Source organism: Abramis brama (assembly GCF_963993115.1).
Source record: "Abramis brama genome assembly, chromosome: 20".
NCBI classification, from domain to species: domain Eukaryota; kingdom Metazoa; phylum Chordata; class Actinopteri; order Cypriniformes; family Leuciscidae; genus Abramis; species Abramis brama.
In genome coordinates, this window is record NC_139982.1 from 22,730,272 (window position 1) to 22,751,557 (window position 21,286).

The 21,286-nt window shown below is 35.9% G+C and overlaps 2 protein-coding genes and 1 long non-coding RNA gene across 3 annotated transcripts; 1 reads left to right on the forward strand and 2 right to left on the reverse strand.

The window, feature by feature from the left end:
• Nucleotides 1-498: 498 nt before the first annotated feature.
• On the forward strand, nt 499-4,996 carry tigara (TP53 induced glycolysis regulatory phosphatase a). The gene is made up of 6 exons (XM_084094381.1): nt 499-701; nt 1,322-1,359; nt 1,504-1,625; nt 2,050-2,127; nt 2,234-2,344; nt 4,321-4,996. The coding sequence occupies exons 1-6, from the start codon at nt 670-672 to the stop codon at nt 4,708-4,710; spliced, it is 771 nt and encodes a 256-aa protein (XP_083950507.1). The 5' UTR covers nt 499-669; the 3' UTR covers nt 4,711-4,996.
• A 2,692-nt stretch (nt 4,997-7,688) lies between these two features.
• On the reverse strand, nt 7,689-9,861 carry LOC311070614. Its single transcript, XR_014603701.1, has 3 exons — nt 9,627-9,861; nt 9,439-9,542; nt 7,689-8,820 (listed from the first exon to the last, which is right to left on the reverse strand). It is a non-coding gene; the product is annotated as an uncharacterized lncRNA (long non-coding RNA).
• Nucleotides 9,862-13,493: 3,632 nt separating this feature from the next.
• fgf6a (fibroblast growth factor 6a) lies at nt 13,494-20,335 on the reverse strand. Its single transcript, XM_084094804.1, has 3 exons — nt 19,567-20,335; nt 18,892-18,995; nt 13,494-16,499 (listed from the first exon to the last, which is right to left on the reverse strand). The coding sequence occupies exons 1-3, from the start codon at nt 19,901-19,903 to the stop codon at nt 16,323-16,325; spliced, it is 618 nt and encodes a 205-aa protein (XP_083950930.1). The 5' UTR covers nt 19,904-20,335; the 3' UTR covers nt 13,494-16,322.
• Between the last annotated feature and the right edge of the window lie 951 nt (nt 20,336-21,286).

Below are 21,286 nucleotides of genomic sequence, written 5' to 3' on the forward strand. Positions count from 1 at the left end.
AATGTAATGCCAATAAGATACAGTCCAAAAGAAAACCGTGACAGACAGACGTTATCAAATTTCAAAGCCCGCCACGCGCCACTGGCGCCAATGAGTCACTGCAAGCTTCAGTCAGGGGTGAGCGATGTCCGATTCGTTAAAGAATCGTTCTTTTGAGTCGGATCTTTTCAAGGATTCGGTTGAGCCGAAAACTGGTTGAGCATACAAAACTGCAAAACAAATCTGAAACACACTGGAAATATGTATATGACTTAATCATCTATGACAGCTTTATCAACAAACTTACGCAACAGAGCTGGTTTTAACAAATAGCATTTTATTAAAACAAGCAACGATTATTTCAGCCAAGAAATATACATTTTAATAATGTTTCAGCTACATCAAAATTAACTGGGATTAATTAAATTCCAATAAGCACCCTTATAAACAAAATTTTAAAGGATAGCAAATATTGCTTAGGCTACATTTTGGAAATTGAGTCGGACCTACCAGCCATGCGTACGAACTTCCGGCTAAATCAAGTACGGTGATAATCGCTGTCAGTGGCAGTGCTTTCCCCACAAAAGCAGCGCATATTTGAAAACGCAAGGGCCGTGACAGACTCCGGGATCAATGGATGAAGATCTATAACCTCACGACGCTGTTAACTGCATCGTAATACCTGCAGCAATGCTCGCTTTTGGTTTAACGATAGTCCGACAGTAAGTTGGCTTTTCTGTCTTGTTTGCTCAATGAAAACAAATTTGCTCATTACACCTATTCATTTTACATTGCCAACTGATAATCACTGCATTATTGATTCAGTAACTGTAAATTAAAGTGACCTGATATTTTAATTATACTTTGCTAAAGTAGTTCTAAATATAGCTCTGTATCTGAACGTCATGGCGTTATAGAGCGGTATTAATACATGAGGGCTGTCTGACATTTAGTAGAGTTGAATTATGCTAGTGGGAATTTAGTTTAAACTTTACTGGGCTCCTCATATCATATTACTCCTGTCTGTTGTAACTTATGTTTAAAGGGCAATAAGAATACCTCTTCCAGTGAAAGGTCAGAGGCAAACTTGATGTAACACTTTTAAAAACACCAACAAAAAAAAAAGTCCTACCCTCACTGTCCCTGTTAAATAGACATTTAAGTTATAGTCTGTTGTCTTCATTGCAAGAGGTTTTGTAGAATCCCTTTCTTTTTCATTACAGCCTACAAGAATAAACGTGTGAAGTTAGGAACACCAAGAGTGTTAAAATGATTGGTTACAACTGTACGCTGGTTAGTAATAAAGTTTTTATTGATCACTATTACTGTTTTGGTTTACCAGTGGTGAGACGCAGTGCAACAAAGATGGCCTTTTACAAGGTAATTTTTTACGGGGGAAAAACTGGTATCCATATCAGTACCCCTGCATTTATTTTAGGCATTAAGCATTATTTTTTATTTATTTTTATTTTTTGATCTTAGCACATGCTCCACAAACTATATCTATAATTTCTTTGCTTTTAGGTCAGAAAATAGACTCACCGCTTTCTGAAATTGGGATACGGCAATCTGAGGCTGCTGGCCAGTACCTCAGGGATGTGAAATTCACAAATGTGTTTGTCAGTGACATGAAACGTGCCAAGCAGGTAAGTAGAAAGTTCAAGTCTAGTAGAAACATACACGTTTGCCACAGGTAGAGGGAAATGTTTCTCCCCAAAATAAAAGAAACTCTTTTTAGGTTATTCTTTTCAGTGCTCATGTGGGTCAATTGAGCTGGAAATAGATGTTTCCCTGAATAAAGTCAGTAAGCACTGAAGCGATATACCTATGTGAGTCTATTTTGAACATGATAAAGAAACCATCAATAATAGTCAAACCTTATGTTAACAGACAAGATCTGTTAATTCGCAATATGCAACTGTTGCAAATGTTATTGTTAATGCACATGTCTACTGAAGTTATAATCATATCTAACTAGTGTGTCCTATTGATTTCTTGTAACAAATATCACTTTCCTTGTGTGTATTCATTTGTTTGGATGAATAATCAAGTTTTTTTGTAAAATTACAGACTGCGGAGATCATTCTGAGGAACAACAGAACCTGCCATGATATAGAACTAGTAGCAGATCGATCACTTAAAGAGAGAGTAAGTACAGAGTACTGCTTGATAATATAAGAAAAATGTCTGATCAGAGTATGTCTTTTCAGAGGAACTTTTCATATGCATCTCAGAACACATTTTTTTTCTCCAGAGTTTTGGTATAGCTGAGGGAGGTCGAGTCATAGAAATGAAAAACATGGCTAAAGCAGCCGGGCAGCCTTTACCAGAGTTCACTCCACCCAAGGGAGAAACCATGGAGCAGGTAAAATTAATGGCACTTATGTCAAAAAATAAATAATAGTCAGTATAGCTGGTTTGTGATGAAAGAAAACAGCCACTTTAAATGGCAACACTGTGTCCCATGTATTTAATATAATATTTTAAAAATAATTTTGAATTATAAATAAATACAAATTTAGTGTCCAGTTCTTCACATTTTCACCAAAAAACAACAAATCTGATTATCATCGTTTACTGTCTTTAAATGAGGCAAATTTGATTTAGTTATTTTTACTATATATATATATATATATATATATATATATATATATATATATACAGTGAGGAAAATAAGTATTTGAACACCCTGCTATTTTGCAAGTTCTCCCACTTGGAAATCATGGAGGGGTCTGAAATTGTCATCGTAGGTGCATGTCCACTGTGAGAGACATAATCTAAAAAAAAAATCCAGAAATCACAATGTATGATTTTTTAACTATTTATTTGTATGATACAGCTGCAAATAAGTATTTGAACACCTGAGAAAATCAATGTTAATATTTGGTACAGTAGCCTTTGTTTGCAATTACAGAGGTCAAACGTTTCCTGTAGTTTTTCACCAGGTTTGCACACACTGCAGGAGGGATTTTGGCCCACTCCTCCACACAGATCTTCTCTAGATCAGTCAGGTTTCTGGGCTGTCACTGAGAAACACGGAGTTTGAGCTCCCTCCAAAGATTCTCTATTGGGTTTAGGTCTGGAGACTGGCTAGGCCACGCCAGAACCTTGATATGCTTCTTACAGAGCCACTCCTTGGTTATCCTGGCTGTGTGCTTCGGGTCATTGTCATGTTGGAAGACCCAGCCTCGACCCATCTTCAATGCTCTAACTGAGGGAAGGAGGGTTGTTCCCCAAAATCTCGCAATACATGGCCCCGGTCATCCTCTCCTTAATACAGTGCAGTCGCCCTGTCCCATGTGCAGAAAAACATCCCCAAAGCATGATGCTACCACCCCCATGCTTCACAGTAGGGATGGTGTTCTTGGGATGGTACTCATCATTCTTCTTCCTCCAAACACGTTTAGTGGAATTATGACCAAAAAGTTCTATTTTGGTCTCATCTGACCACATGACTTTCTCCCATGACTCCTCTGGATCATCCAAATGGTCATTGGCAAACTTAAGACGGGCCTTGACATGTGCTGGTTTAAGCAGGGGAACCTTCCGTGCCATGCATGATTTCAAACCATGACGTCTTAGTGTATTACCAACAGTAACCTTGGAAACGGTGGCCCCAGCTCTTTTCAGGTCATTGACCAGCTCCTCCCGTGTAGTTCTGGGCTGATTTCTCACCTTTCTTAGGATCATTGAGACCCTACGAGGTGAGATCTTGCATGGAGCCCCAGTCCGAGGGAGATTGACAGTCATGTTTAGCTTCTTCCATTTTCTAATGATTGCTCCAACAGTGGACCTTTTTTCACCAAGCTGCTTGGCAATTTCCCCGTAGCCCTTTCCAGCCTTGTGGAGGTGTACAATTTTGTCTCTAGTGTCTTTGGACAGCTCTTTGGTCTTGGCCATGTTAGTAGTTGGATTCTTACCGATTGTATGGGGTGGACAGGTGTCTTTATGCAGCTAACGACCTCAAACAGGTGCATCTAATTTAGGATAATAAATGGAGTGGAGGTGGACATTTTAAAGGCAGACTAACAGGTCTTTGAGGGTCAGAATTCTAGCTGATAGACAGGTGTTCAAATACTTATTTGCAGCTGTATCATACAAATAAATAGTTAAAAAATCATATATTGTGATTTCTGGATTTTTTTTTTAGATTATGTCTCTCACAGTGGACATGCACCTACGATGACAATTTCAGACCCCTCCATGATTTCCAAGTGGGAGAACTTGCAAAATAGCAGGGTGTTCAAATACTTATTTTCCTCACTGTATATATAAATATATATATATATATATATATATATATATATTATATTATATATAATGCGCTTATATTCCTTTCAGGTGAAGGTGCGAATCAAGGATTTTCTCAAGGCTATGATCAAGCGAATAGCTAATGACCATCAAGACAAAATACAAGATGGTGAGACATCCATATCAGATGAAACCAATCGGGCTCCTGCAGGGCTCCCAGATGACGGAGTCTTGAATGTTTCTGTCCATGCCTTGGTTGTTGGCCACGGGGCTTATATGAGCATAATGATGCGGCATTTTTTTGAGGACCTAAAGTGCCCCGTGGGCCGTTGTTTAGACCCAGCTCAACAGTTTTCCATCTGCCCGAACACCGGAATGTGCCGTTTTATTATCACTTTGAAAAGTAGTAATGGGGGTTTTGCACTTTCAGACATGAAATGTGTGTTCATCAACAGAAGAGATCACATCAAGACTGATTAAGAACAACAATATATGAATAGAAAAGGCAATAAAATGTTTGCATGTCAAAGTTCAAGCACTTTACCCCGATTCATCATACAGGATTTTGCGATATATCAACTTTTAGAAAGACAACCTTTACAAATATCTGATTTGATTTTACAATATAACTTATGAATCCTATATTGTATACCATTCAGACACTGGCAGTATTAAATATTGTTTTTTGAAGATTATACATTTTCTGCAAGGGAGTGTTTTTGTTTATGTAAGTGTATGTAACTAAAATAAATATGTCATACATCTATGTTGTTGTGTTTATATATAGCCACAATTTTGCTGTTGGGAAATTATATTTTATTAGGGGTATGATGAAACACTTGGCAGACGAGACGATAAACAATATTTAGTTCACGGGAATGGGACGAGATTATTTTAACCATTTTTAAGAAATCTTCAATGACATAATATATTATTTTTTTGCGAACTGCACGCATATTAAATTCTCATTGAAATCACTGCAGTTGCTATAATATTCTGCAATATTTTCTTACTAATATTTTCTTCCTAATATTCCTAATATTTAGGTGAACTTCTGTTTTCATCTTTGTAGGATGACTGTCATGATCTGTTATTGCTGAACCCGAAACCATGCATTGCTTGTGTATTTATTCTTGTGTAAAGACTTTTAAAATGATATGCAAGAACACAAGATTTTTATATATGCATTTTGTGCCTCATATTTGCATAAGAGTTGCGGAGTGTCCTGACATGTTCAGCAGCACAGAACAGTCAATATTGAAGATACAGTATTCAGCTACTCTGACCTTGTTTTAAGGTGTTTGTTGAGTGAAGGTTTGAATTAACTCATGCACCCAAATCTGTTGACAAAAGAAAGGATGAATTGTTGGTTATATGCACTGCTTGCCTCTTAAAATTACATAATCACTAAAAACAAACATCATCAAGTCCAGCTGATACCAGTCTAATGCAAATGGAAACAAGTTTTAAACAGATTGTCAGTATATGGGCCATTCTACAGAATTGGTGCAAACTGCTGTCCGACAACCAAAAAAACACATTTAAAAAGCATTTAAGTATTTAAATTTTAAATGTTTACTAAGATCATTCTATTAGCTATTGAATCCCACAATAATATTTAAAATATAAGTAAGCTTAATATATATATAATCATCATTTATTGGGTACTTTCAACTGGGAGGTGGCTGTCCCGAACCCTAACCCTTAAATTTCAACTTGTAAAATTGATATTGAAATTTATTTATTTTTTCAATTTTTTTCATTGTTATTTTTAAAATATCTTTTTGATTTCTTTTAAAAAGTAAAAAAAAAAAAAATATATATATATATATATATATATATATATATATTATATTTTATTTTTAAATCATGAAACTTTATGTAAAAAAATGTGTCCCGCATTTTCATGTCACTACCAAAACAGTGTGTTTTAGTCCATTGGCTGAGACTGATTTTAACCACACCCCTACATTTTTGATCAGGAAATATTCCTCTCTCATAGCCACTCTTTCATTGTAGATGGGTACCATCATTTTGAGGGAAATGTGTTCAAAAGTCTGAAAATCTGTGTGTAACTTTAAGGGACGTCACTACCAAACACCTTGTTTCTGCAATTAAGCAAACTTTTTTGGGTGTAATTCCTTGAAATGTAGTTTTTATATTTGTGTACAACTGTTCAGAACTGTGCTGGTTATCATCTTTGAGCTAGGCTCAAAAGTATCTTAAATTGTCACTACCGAAACAGTAATGACGGAAACACGCCATCATTATTTTGGTAGTGACAAAAGGGAACGCATAATCATTTACTTGGGGGAAATAAACAAAATTTTAGTACAGTTATGCAAATCATTAGTATCTTAGTATGTTTTAGTAGTGTTTTAGTATGCGAGTTCAAATTATGTAATGTGATGTGGTCGCTACCAAAACATTACTGTCACTACCGAAAATGTGCCGTCACGACCGAAACATGCATGTTTTGTCTAAAATAAAGTATACTGAATTATCAACTAAGATGTTATTATAGTGTTTGGTTCAATGCATATTTAAACTAATGAATCCTTAACTTTGAAATCAGTATGATTAACTTCAAATGATTAATGCCTTTTATTGATTTACCTGTGATAATTAACTGCACAATTACTAGAAATGTGTATCTTGGATATTATACAATTTGCATACATGCAAAATTTGTGGAAAAAGACACCTTTTTTTCAAGACGTTTCCAACTCTGACTTTGAACCAATTCTGTAGAATTGCCCATAACTGTTAAGGGATGCGTGTGTAGATAATCCAAGAGAGATGCGTGACACAAAACAAACAAGCTAATAACTTTTAATATACAACAAGAACCATAAGGTATTATGGACATAGGACAAGGAACTGAGGAAAACCAAGGGCTTAAATACACAAAGATAATCAACAGAGCATGGAACAGGTATTCAATTAAAAAACAATGGAAACAAACAAGGAACTAGAACTCACATTTTTCACAATTTTGCCTCTTTTTTTTGTAGTTTACACGAAGAGAATAACAGTGTCGTTTTCAAAAACTTGCATTTTGAAACCCGTTTTCAAAAGTCTGTGTTTTCAGGTTCCCAAAACGCTGTTGTCGTGTAAATGAACAGCCAAAACACATAAAAAGCCCCTCAAACACAATGAAACTAAACATCCGTTACAATCTTTATATTGATATTTATTGTCATTGTACTCGATTATCATCATCATCCACCATTAATCTTGAGTGTTTCAAAATTATAAAAGTATCAGTACCTCACAAAAACAATTTAAACATATCATACACCTATGATTGTTTTTATATAATGTGCAGGGAAACTTGTGAGAAACTAAATTTAAGAGATTTAATGGGAAAATCTGTGACACTCATGTCATAACATAAAACTTTAACAAGAACAGGAACCAAAAAAAATGTAACCCAATAATTTTATTGTTTGAATGCATTTTTCTTTTTTTTACATTTTTGCTAAATGAATTATACATTATAATCAATATGAATCCTGCTAAGAACTTTCTTAAGACTTCCTGCAAAGATGATTTAATTTAAGGGTATTATTGAACTAAAGCATACAATTTAAACATTTCTTTCACATTTGATAAACTGAAATTTGATCATTTTTCGATTTAGATTAAAGACATCAATATAAAATGTAATAAATAAAAACGTATCAATACTTCTTCAATAAATAATTCAGTAGAGGTGGCCAGCACCATCTCATATATGTTTGAAACTATGATATTTAGCCCTACTGTCGACATGAAATATAACAAACTGAGTCCAGACATTGCAAGAAAATAATTGCCAACTGCATGTGATTCTTAGTATTTCATGATATTACCAACATCAATCAATGAAAAAGGTTCTTGCACAGTTCTGATGAAAACAACGTCATTGCCACAGCATTGCAGAGTAGTTTAAATTTTAACTGACTTAAAAAGGTGAAAGGACTGACAAGCAGTGACCTAAACTAGCCTCACTTACTGAGCTGAAAAAGAGGCCCTGGATTGCATCAGTTGCTGGTTATTTGTTTCCATGGAACCATTTGCAGAAGTTCTCCAGATCGGTGTATTGTTTGTTTTTAGGTAGGCTATCATCCAAAAAGGGAACCATCCCATGTAGTTCTTTGGCATGAGGCTGTAAAACCGTTAAGGAACCTAATTTGTTCAGAATGGATCAGATGGTGCAACTTGCTTATTTTTCTTTTCTTTTTGTAAATTTGGACTGACTGGACTCTTGGAAAGCAGTACGTGTAAAGGGTCATCATAGGAAGTGATGGTCTCTTTAGAAACATTACTGCTGCGCTCGTGCTCTCGATGAAGTCTTCGATAATTGGTGGTTTTTGACTTGGTATTCTCGAATCCCAAAGGATCAGATGGGTCAATATTGTGGCTTCTTCTCTGCCTGAGATGTGTTTTATGGTTGTTTGATTGCAGAGAAAGAGGTAATTCTGCCTTATCAGCCCTAGTGTGGCTTATAGCTCCAAAAAGCTTGATCATTGCATCACTCCTCCGTGTAGATTGATAGGAATTCTTTCTTTGAATTGTTTTAAAGAAGTCCTTATTAATGATATCAACCTGAGGATAACGCACGTAATTGATTAAAAAAAAATATTTTTTTCAGGATTCTTTGATGAACAGAAAGTTCAAAAGAATAGCATTTATTTGAAAAAATGTATCTTTTGAACCATTATCTTCGCTGTCACTTTTGATCAATTTAATGCATCCTTGCTGAATAAAAGTGTTAATTTCTAACCAATTCTTATTAATTAAAAAAGTTAAAAGTATTTGGTATTGGAATTTATTGTTATTATTACACTGAAAAAAAATGATTCATTGCATTTATTAATTTTTTTTATTGTAAGTGGTTGCACACAATTGATTTTAGCGACATTTAAACAAATGCATTAAGCTGAACTAAAATTAAGTTCAACTTAATGCATTTGTTTAAATGTATAGCTAAAATCAATTGTGTGCAACCACTTACGATATTTTTTTATTTATTAAATTCAGCGAATCATGTTTTTCAGTGTATTTGTTATTTAGGGCTTTTAGCCATAATAAATATATGTTTATTAATCCATAACATAGTAATTATGATAGCAAATGTCTAAGTATATATCAATAGCTGTAAAATGAGGTATTTATTTTTTATTAATATTGATAAAAACAAATTTTTAAAAAACTCATACTTACTGAAATATGTGGCTTTTTGGTTGTATCCAAACACATTATATTATTATTTTTAGTGTCAAGTACTGAAAAGCAGTCCTTGCTTCTTTTCTTCAGTAAAATGTCTCCTTTATAAAATAAAAGAGTGTCAATAATATTATTAAAAGTAAAAATATGAAGATTCAGTTTATGTAAAAATAAACTTAGCCTACCTTTTGACTGTTGATGAATAGCTTTCCTCATCCTATTACTAAATTTAATCATCAGGAAATTGCTGCTGATCTTGGCCTCCATATCTCTCATATTTTCACATATTAAATCTGTTTGGATTGTTTCCTTTTGTATAGGATGACAAGTTATTAGTGTGCAGATGCTTAGAGCTGCCAGACAGAGAAGACGAATCATGTGCATGATCAGTCTGGATCAGGCGAAAGCTCAGGATACAGTGAGGCATCTCACTTCTGGTTTATATAACTGGGGGAACATTAGTTTAAAGGTCATGTTTGCCAACTAAGAACTTTAGGCTACTGTTGAGCACATGCAACTGGCAGTTGTAACCGGATTATTTTACTGTCAAGTGACCCTGGGTATCCAAATTAAGTTGTTTGATTTGAGAATTTTACATACTACATCTTTTAAGTTATAAAAGTCTGAAATAGCTATACTGCAAGTTGTGTCCTTTTTTGTAGTTTTTATTGTCATTTATGTATTTGATAACACTTTACAATAAGGCTTCATTAGTAAACATTTGCATATTACTGAGCCCCTAAGGTGGTCAATCCTTTTGCATTCTTTGGCAAATATCTTGTGTTCCCCTTGGAAACGTTGCGTTCGCTCCAGGCCCGGGGTGGGTAATCGGGAGAATCGGGAGAATTCCCGGTGGGCCGCTTCACTTTTGGGCTGGTTGATGTTTTTTTTTTTTTTTTTTACATTTGTCACGTTAGTTACATTACGCTACACATTCTGACACCGCAGCAATAATAACCGCAGCGCGCAGCTTCTGCATGGGTTGTACCATGAGAAGGAGTTCTCCCCTCCCCTCCCATAGAGTTGGTTGGGTCCATAGTCCGTCTTTTCCAAAACGTTTTCTCAGGTAGGCTATCGCAGCACCGCCGGCGCCTACCGATAGCTGGGCCGGCCGCCGCTATGGCGAAAAATCAATTACAAAATTAACGGAGCGCACAACTGATGCTTGGCGCGCGCAGTAAATGACATTCGCGAGAGGATAACAGATCTACAAGCGAGGAAACGGGAACTCGCGAGCTCATTCAAACCCTGCGCGCGCGCATGACATCGCCTCTGCACGCAATACAAGCCCTCGCGCGCGCATGATCATTCCCCACGCTCTTGATCTCCTGCTTTTGCTCGCTTGAACACTTTTATTTTTGGCAGTCGATGGGCGGGACTTACTGTTTTAATAACCTCAAATGTCATTAGGTATCACGTTTTTTGATTAAAAAAGCATTATTTTTGAATATTTTTGAATACAAATAAATCTGTAAACATTAGTTCAATATGCCTCTTTGTGGAAGAGTGGGATACATTTCAAATGCTTTCTTTCTTTCTTTCTTTCTTTCTTTTTCTTTCTTTCTGTTTTTTTGTTAATTTATCAACCTATCCTTGTGGAATAGTGGAACATTTTTTGTTAACTTCTCAGCTTAAGTGAATTATTATTTAACCTTTACATTATTTGTTGAACCATGTTATTAATAAAAACTACACAATGGTAAGAGCTGAACTGTTGCTTCATTTATCCAATTTGGAAAAAGTGCTAATTTGGAATTCCACCATGAAAAAGAGGGCCGGTCTTGGGCCTGAAACTCCCGGGCTGAAAAGTGGCCCCACTCCGGCCCTGGTTCGCTCGTAAAACCTTTTGAGCTCTTTGCGAGGGAATGCAAAGTTTCTCGTGGGAAATGCAAAACATTAGCGAGATAATGTAAAAGCATTGACAAATATTTTTTCCTCCATTTCATATTTTTTTTCTCTTCACCAGGTAAAGAATATGAGGGAAAAGAATATGAGATGGGAGGAAAAAATATTTCAATGCGTTTTTTGCTTTCTCTCAAACAATTTGCATTTCCCCGAAAAACATTATCGCTCACAAAACCTTTGCGTCCACTCGCAAGACGTTTGCGCTCGCCTCAAAAGTTTTGCGAGCGAATGCAAAGTTTCTCGGGGGAATGCAAAACATTTGCGAAGGAACGCAAAGGTTTTGTAAGTGAAGGAAAGTTTTCGAGAGGGACTCCATATGGCTACATTAGTTAACATTAATTAACAATGAACAATACTTCTACAGCAATAGCCTATTAACCTTAGTTGATGTAAATCTCAGCATTTAAGATAAAAAGTTGTATCTATTAACATTAGTTAATGCGAACTAACACAAACATTTTTATTAGATAACATTAACAAAGGTTAATGGGCTAAATCAGGGATAGGCAACTCCGGTCCTGGAGGGCCACTGTCCTGCAGAGTTTAGCTCCAACCCTAATTAAACACACCTGAACAAGGCAATCAGTGTTTTCAGGATTACTAGATAGATACAGGCAGGTGAGTTTTTAATCAGGGCTGAAGCTAAACTCTGCAGGACAGTGGCCCTCCAGGACCGGAGTTGCCTATCCCTGGGCTAAATACTTGAAAAGCATACATTTCTCATGTTAGTTAATGTTAACAAATGAGACCTTTAAATATATTTTACTTATTGGGTGAAGTCAGCAAAAGTGGAACATCAGCTAAAATGGGACAAATAAGCTTTTTGGTGTAGTACTTTTTTTTTTAAATGCATTAAATTTAAATTCTAATACAAACAGTATTTCAATCTACAATATATATTTTTATTACATATGTTCAAGTGATAATTAAACTTTATGCAATGATGTGCAAGTTTCTTCATTCTATTTTTTTTTATTAAGTTTTGTTACTGTCCCAATTTACCTGGACGTGTTAGATAAAATGGGACAGTAGCATTCAGCTAAAGTGGGACATCCTATTAAAAAAAAAGATGATACATTGCTTAATTTGAGAAATTGTTTTCAAAAAATGGCATAAAGCTAGGCAGAAAGGAAAAAAATGGGAAAACATGTCAGCCAAACAGAAGAGAGGTATAATCAGTGGTGAAGTAAAAATGAAAAGTGCAATCAATGAGTACAGGGTAAGAGTGGAGGAAGGCCAGGAACCTAGACTTCGTATTTGGCCAGGGCATGGTGTGTTCCAAAATCCACCTTTAAAAAAAGAGTGAAGAGTTGTGAGTGGATGTAGTCATGCCTCTGTCAGAAAACCATGGAACTGGCAAACATGTTAAAGCTTCTTTCGCAGAGATGTGCAAAAATAGATTTTGAATATGCAAAAGCTAGTGGAATTAAATTGTTTTCTGAAACCAAAAACAACTGGTTCCAAAACTTTTTTTTTTTAAAGGAACCCAGAGCTGAGCATGAAACTTCATCATCACCATTAACACAATCCGCTATTGTGTCTGTTTTTTGTTTTTGTAGTTATTCTTTTACATATTGGAAAAAAAAAAACGTACAATATCCAGTTGTAAGTAACTGTATTATCCGAGCACAAACTACTAGATGAAAATGTGTCCCACTTTACCAATTGCACTGTCCCGATTTACCTGAAAACGGCTGTAGAATAAAAATGGTTTCTTATCATTTTTAAAAACACACACACACACACACGCACACACACACACACACACACACACACACACACACACACACACACACACACACCTATATTTCTTCAAAAAACATAGTTGGAGATACAAGAGACCTTGAGCATTTGTTTAAAACATTAAATTTATGTTTTTAATACACAGTTTACCAAAAAGTGTCCCAATTTTCTTCACCCTTGTTATTTTGTAAATACACAGGATGGTAATTTTACGTAAAAATAAAGCACAATTAAATGAGAATCTCATGCATTTCGGATTTTGACCACACGAGGAGGCTCTAACCCAACAAATACCATCCACTTTTTTATTGGTAACTCAAACTAAATCTTACATGTAGGCTTATCTGACTAAATAAAACCAAATTATTAAATCACAATTAAAGTATACTGCAAAAACAGAGGCTAAAAAACAACCTTTTATTTTCATTTCAGTAATACAGTTGGCTGCTGTGCACAGCACATACGTATAAAAATAAAAGGAAACATTTTCTTAATATATTAGAATTCTTACTCTTTTTTTTTCTTTTTTTTTACATTTTTCTTTTCAGAGAACAAAATGATTGGCAAAAAGTTTGTTGTCTCCAACAAATCGTACAATCATTTCAACAAATTGGAACTAAGGCAGAAGGTGAGGTATATGTTAGAAAATAGGAGGGGAATTTGGAGGGGGTCTGCCCCTCAGTGCAGGAATACAAAACTGAGGAAAAACAAAGGCTGCATACGTACAAGGACACGCACACATGCACTACCCCTTACAATCATCTCGCAAGCCGCAAATGGGGCCATTTCAAAGCTGGAGACAAAGTACAGTACAAAGAAACTGGTGGAACTTACATGAGAAATAGCTGTTTCTGTATAAGCACTTAGTTTAGAGGGCCTAACTTCTAGATACAACATTTCCGTCCCACATTTTGCATTAAAAACCATGCAAAATTCTATTCGCCTAAATATAAAGAGATCAGAAATGTGACAGAGGACAGGGTACAGTGAAGATACATATTAATAAATTAACATCAGTCATCACATACATAAAAAAGCAGTCATTTTGACAGTTTCATTAAAGCAATAACATTGCATGCCATTTTTGGGGTACAAAGAATTTTAAATCTGTAGTTGCCATTACTAATATAGATGGATCATATCATCAACATAACACAGCTGAAAATCTCTCGTTATACCCAAAACACACACACAAAAAAATGACCATACCCATATTGTTTCAGTTTTGATTAGTTCACCCCGAAAGATTATCATGTTGTTCCAAACCTGTGAAACATAATTTTACATTGAAAGTCAATGGGGTCCAAAACAATATTTTGGACCCCATTGACTTCCATTGTATGAACAAAAACATTCTTCAAAGTATATTTTCACGTTCCACAGAAGAAAGAATGTCACACAGGTTTGGAATGACATAAGGGTCAAACATCTTCATTTTTGGGTGAACTATAACTTTAAGGAAAAAGTCTCACACACACTCCATACAATGTAAATATCAGTGTACCTGGCTCAAACATCCCAGCCATAACTGTTATAAAAATAACATCCTTCTCCTTTGTAGCATTAACATGTCATAAATGTCAAGTAGAAGCATTAATGCAAGAGAAAGCAAGGTTTATGTGTACTAACCAGTACTGCAGTGATTACCAAACCTTTTATTCTCTCCTGCACATTGCAGCTGCGACAGAAAAGATAAAAGGGTATTGTAGTAAAGATATAGACAGATCTTGATTATTGCAGTCTGAGCTGGAACTAGATGGAAAATGAACAGATTCTCTTAATCTACACTGAAAAAAAAAAAAAAAAAAAAGTTGCTGCCTTAAATTTTTTAAGTACAATCAACTTGGATATTTCAACTTAAGTCATATTAAACTAACTTAAAAAAATAGTTGAATCTTGTATAACTTATAAAAAAAAGTTGACCATTGCTTAACTTATTTTGATGAGTTAAAGCAATGTAAAAACATGTTGTCATAACTTATTGATCATATAATTTTTTTAACAGTGTAATAATAATTTAATATTATTTGAATTTAAAGGAGTTTTTTATTCATTTAATTCTAGAGCTAAAAAAAAAAAAGAAAAAGTGGGGTGACATTGTAAGTGAGGGAAGGGGAATGCTTAAATACCGAAGTTCAGTTCAATTTCAAGTGCGACCAAATTCTCTAGACAAAGTCAACTGACTTGGGAATTTAAGAGTGTGCACAGGTGTTTGGGTCTATGCCTGGTATTCAAACATAAAGTAACGAGCAAATTATGTTATCTCGAACAGATTAAGACGGTTGTATTGGTTTTTACATTCCAAAGACTTTTTTAAGGAGGAGTTCAAGTATGCAGTCAACATGTTGGTGAATGAGCCCTCACTGGAGATCACTGACTGTAGAGGTAAAACAGATACACCACTGACTAGTATCAATACATATCTATGATTTAAAAAAAGAAGTTTAATTGCACGCTATATTTAATCTGATAAGTAAAATGAGAGGTTTTCTCATCACTAAGCAACAGCTATGCTTTCATATAATCGTGCCACATAATTCAAGATGAATGCAATTCTATGCATTACCAAACCGTACAGGTCTAGCCGTCCACAGGCTTTCAGTCAAATTCTGACCTTACATGAGGCGTAAAATGGCCTTCTCTGAGTTTAACTCCCAATAAGTATGCATGCAATTGATCTAAAAAAGGAACAAAAACCTCTTTCTTGCATGCACAAAAGGAGGCAAAATAGCAGAGGCTAAGGCACCACCTAATCATGAAAAAGGAGTAAACTACAGAAAAATAAGTGCTTTCATCTTCCTCGTAAAATGGCGCAACAGATGAAGATCAGAGTAAACTGATATTTATTTTTCCCTCCCTAATTTTTCCAGTGCGGACGTGACTCTTTGAGGTAATAAAAAGTATCCGTTTCACTTCTAAAAGCTGAGGATGTTAGTCCAACGCCAGGTATGGTTTAAACCAGTTATGGCAAGCACCCATAAAAAGTGAGAGGGCAAAAAAAGCTCCTCGACTCTCATATATTCATAATAGAAATCATAAGCAGCAAAGAATGGCATGTACACAAAGTTCAGACACAAAGTAAGCTACCGAAATATACATATATTATTATTATTTCAATGAGAATAAATACCGTAAGTGTTATTTTAGTTCTTTGCAGTTCACCTCTTAGCATGTTTGGGTTACCTACGAGAACATCCAACATGTGCAAATTATTGTGTTATTGCCAGTTTTGCTCATAAACGTGGGAGGAAATGTGTGACAGTCATTGCTGGGGAAGCCTTGTAGCCTCGCTTCAAGCGGCCATGTTTGCTGAGGGCAATATAAAATCCCTTGTAAATGGAAGACTCGTATGCGTTGTAATTGTTGGGCAGCAGCGTCTCCTTGAACTTGCACTCGTCATGGAAGGCCCTCTAAAAATGGTATGGATTAGATAGTTAGTTTGGTATCCTCCTTCTAAGCCCCACCCACCGCTTCTCCATCACACACTCTCAATATACATCTAACTAGGGTAACACTGGTTCATCTTAAATAAATAATGATCTAACTGACAAAAGCTTTGCTTTAAATATCCAGGCAACTCATTTCCAGTTTTCTTAGAAGCTTCAAAACTTCTCAATGTGAATTAATTTTTAAACTTTCACAGTCATCACATAACATACACGTGAATTCAAGGTTAGATTCATTTTTCAAGGCCCATGCGCTTTCTAATGGAGATGCCAGTCAGCTGAACATCAGGAAAGCAAACTTTTTCAGTTTGTCTTTATAACTGATCTCTGAAAGTGCCAGCAGAATAAATCTTTTAAGTGACTTTAATTAACAGATTTTATCAATAGAGCAGATTTGGTGCTTTCGCAAATGACATGCACATAGTCTGTATATGCTAAACAAAGCTTTAAGTTCACAATTTTTGTTTGAAAAAAAAATACTGAAGCTAATTAACCATTTTTACTAGGACATGAGTTCTATTAAATAAAAATTTAAAAAATATATAAATAAATTATATATATATATATATATATATATATATATATATATATATAATAAACAGTTAGAATTTAAAACAAATGTAGGCCTATACATGGATCATTTGTATTATGTTGGGATAACTTCTGCCTTATAACAATACAGCTTTGTTCCATCCTTATTTTGTTTTCTTTCTCTTTTTTTTTTTTAACGGCAATGTGTGTGAACATTGACTTTGACAATAGAAGACTATGAATGATTCTAGATGATTCTGTCATCAAAATATAATGTGTTACTCATGGTGAGATCTGGCATCCAAGTAATGCAAGTTGAAAGTAGGTCAAAATTACATTCAAGCCATGCACAACATCAGACTCCACTCCACTGCTCATAAGAGCTAACAGTTATTAAAAATTAATGACAAACCAATGTATTCAATGCATCATCAACTAGGCCTACAGCTGAGGAATCAAAAAAACAAAACAAAGCAAATGACATATTCCATTTCCATCCAGGCAATGATGCTCATATTTGAGTCCACTTCAAATTAATCAAACGCGGCAAAAACAGAGAGAAATTCATGCATTTGGGTCAATGACGTGACGATCTTTTTTTCGTCTGAATCCATCTTTCCGTGAAAATCCAAGTTTTTCAACTATAGCCTAGAATAAAATGCTTTTTATTTCACTCTTCTGAATCATTAGGCCAAACCGTTCTGAGCACGGTAAGGAACTGTTACATTTACATTTCCATCTGTGCACGTTTCGGCACGGTGAGATTACAAAACCTTCAGTTTGATGGTTGTATCATGTTTTTCTAGCATATTGACCTAAAAAAAACAACAATTTCTACACGCTTTTCTCGTCAGCGAATCATTTAATATATCAATTTACTGTATGTAGTCTATTATTAATGTAACTTAATGTCAGTGAATGTCTGGTAACTTTTACTTTTCTACAAGGTGATCGTCCTCCGCGGCACGCTCGCTGGCTCCAAAGTTTACCTACAGCATCTCGCGTTTCACGCAGTCTCCAGCTCTTGCGTAACAGAGGTTACATAAGCTACATTCTTCTAATCCTGATTTCATAACGCCAATGTTGCTGCCTTAAATTTTTAAGTACAATCAATTTTAATGATTAAGTCATTTCAATTTAAATTAAATTAAACTGACTTATAAAATAAGCTGAATCTTGTAGGCTATAACTTGAAAATTGCTTAACTTAGGCTATTTTGATGAGTTAAAGCAATGTAAAACATATGTTGTAATAACTTTCTGATCATATCATTTTTTTTTACAGTGCACGGTTAAAAAAGAAACCGCCCGTAACCGTGCCAACTGACCTGGATAGGCACGGTTTCGCAACGAGAACCATTCAACCCGATGGCGATAATTGGATATTTTGTGAGTCAAACATTTCGGGTGGTGTTTTGACCTTTAATGAAAGGCAAATTTTGTTCAGCTCAAATGAAGTAGGCCTATAGTCCTGATATTTATGATGGCCTATTTGCTGTGAACACAATCATTATTTTCAAAATGGTTTTCATGTATCCAAGGTGCCAGGAAATTATTTAGGTACTTTTTACTTAATGGTTACACCACTTGACATTTCAGAACTAACAAATAAATGTTTTTTTATTTTTTAAGAATCAGAATGTGTCAGAATATGACATAGGCCTACAACGACTAATTCTAAGAACTTGGCACTAATGTGAAAAGATCAGCATTTTTATCACCTCAAACCAGAATCCTTATTGCCATTGACCCATTTAAAACCGCAGTAAAACTGAAGTGGCGTTCTCTGCACAAATACAATGAAATCAAACGACAGGCATACCTACCGTTCCATATAACCTTCCGCGGCTGTTCATTGCGACAAACATCTCGCTTTTCACCCCGTATAGAGTAACCACTCCTCTCTCTACCGCTGAGATTTCAATGAGACCTGATTGAACAGAACATCAGTGTTACATACATGACAATGTGGCACACGGCAGCTCATTTACTCATTCTGCGGGATGCGTTCTGCACAAGCCTTTGTTCTGCATTTTCTCCCATGCTGGCTCATTTTTTTATACAGTGACATGAAAAAAAAAAAAAAAAAAAAAAAAAGCCCTGCAGTTCTGGCATGTACGACAAGCAGATGGACGCTGTGTAAAATTAGTTGCCGTCTAAATTCGTCCAAGCATTCGTGTCATGTTTGAGCCTCGGGAAACTCGGCAGTGATTGACACTAGGGTTTATTTTAACAGATATGTCATTGCTTTAGGACACATGCAAAAATAATAATAGTAATAATAATAATAATAATTGAAAATAATACATTTATATAGTAAATAATATAATTTATAATAATAATTATAACATTTTTGTATAAAATATATGCTATATTTTATATTATTATAGCCCATATTTAGGTCTATATTCTGAAATTAATATAATAATTGAGCTGTTCATTCAATCCTTCTGCATCCCTGCTATAACGAGTCATGCATGACATTTCTGGATGCAACTCACTGTACGGGTTCTCATTATGGACACCGTTTATCTTTCCGCCTGGCAGGACCTGCAGGTGAAACCCGATGCCCACGTTGCAGTACAGCCTCCGCACTCTCTTAATGCCCAGCAAATAGTCACTCTCCCAGTTCAGGTCCGATTTCTCCACCGAGATCCCCAAAACGGAGCGGGAGAAGAGCGTCTCCCACCTTTTCTCCAGTGGAGTTGCATTAGTCCTGTTCGAGGTGGGGTAAGAGGACACGATCCCAAGCAGAAAGCCCAGCAGAACAACCGCAGTCCACGTCCAGCGCCCGCTGCTCTCGCACATACTGATGAGGAACCTTTGCGCAGTGGCCATCCGGTTTACCCTCGGGGCACGTGGTCAAAATTAATGCCCCTAAAAATACCACTCTTGTTTTTCTTCTTTCGGCATGGTGGCAGGGGCTTATTTTTGGAAGGCAGGTCGGGGCTGCGGGCGTGTAACACAATAAGCCCCTCGGTAGATGAGAAGAGCAGGGCGGCAGAGCTTGAGCTGGTGGCGGTGGTGGTGGAGATGATGATTACCATGTTTCACCTCTCTCGATGGGGAGCACCACACACACTCACCAAAATGCAAGCTCACCTTGCCTGGGAGATCTTCGGAATGACATCACTCACCTTCAGGATGACATCACGCTGACCTCACCGCGACCGGGGGGTCAGTTCGAACGCGAGAACCCAATCGTTGTCGATCCACGCGAGCGGCCCCGGGGGGACAGTGAGCGCGAGAGCTCGCGGGAGAACATGGGGCGTGCGTGATGGGCTTCGTTGGCAGCTCCCAAATTGGACCTGTGGTGATATGCCCGACGGGCCGCTTCCTTATTTAGAAGGAAGGTGTAAAAACAGTCCAGTTGTCACCGCGGGGCCATGTCAATCTCGCAAAACACTTCCTGCGCTGTTTGCTCAGGAAGCTTTCACTATGATATATTTTGAATATGCCCCCGTGATTTATTAATCTGGGTAAAAACACATAGCCTAGGCTAGTTGTTGGACGCAACGCACGTCCGAGCGCGAGCTGAACTCATTTGATCTCTGACGTATAGCCTAATTGACTTATAAGCACTTGATAGATAGATAGATAGATAGATAGATAGATAGATAGATAGATAGATAGATAGATATTTTTACACCTGGCAGGTAGACAAAAATAAAAGACAGTATGTGTCCACCAGGTGGCGCTGTATCATAATGTTTCAATCAAATAACCTATTTAAGAAATTACACCCTGTGAGTGTCAAGTATTTTCTTTAAAAAAATTTTTTATATATTAGGCTATTTATTACTATCATTTTGATCATTTATGCATAGTTCTGTATAGCACATAATCCTTTTGTAGAGTATGAAGCACCAATATCATATGGTACAAATGCTATTATTTGTTAATAACCTTTAAGATTATTTTAAAGGAAGTAATTGGCAATTTGTTTTAATTTCCTCGGGGATTAATGATATTTAAGACTCACAACACTTCTCAGATTTAATTAACCTAAATCAGTCAAAATGTTAAGTTATATTAAGTTACGTAATTTAAATCAACCTTACAGGGAAAATAAGTTTCAGAAATATCAACATTAATTTTGAAATATCATGTAATAAAAGGCGAATACAGTGATAAGACGACCAGATGAGTATATGGTATCATTGCTCAATCCCTGCTTCTTTATATTTGGTTTTTAAAGATGTTAAGCTTATCATCTCTAAA

Bases quoted from the DNA above. Each gene is read 5' to 3' on its own strand.
- fgf6a (XM_084094804.1), bottom strand. From the start codon at position 19,903: ATGGCCACTGCGCAAAGGTTCCTCATCAGTATGTGCGAGAGCAGCGGG. The intron at 18,996-19,566 runs GTGAGTTGCATC...CTGTTCAATCAG, and splicing joins CCATAATGAGAACCCGTACA to GTCTCATTGAAATCTCAGCG. The intron at 16,500-18,891 runs GTAGGTATGCCT...TACCATTTTTAG, and splicing joins GCGGAAGGTTATATGGAACG to AGGGCCTTCCATGACGAGTG.
- tigara (XM_084094381.1), top strand. From the start codon at position 670: ATGCTCGCTTTTGGTTTAACGATAGTCCGACA. The intron at 1,360-1,503 runs GTAATTTTTTAC...CTTTGCTTTTAG, and splicing joins CAAAGATGGCCTTTTACAAG to GTCAGAAAATAGACTCACCG. The intron at 2,128-2,233 runs GTAAGTACAGAG...TTTTTTCTCCAG, and splicing joins ATCGATCACTTAAAGAGAGA to AGTTTTGGTATAGCTGAGGG.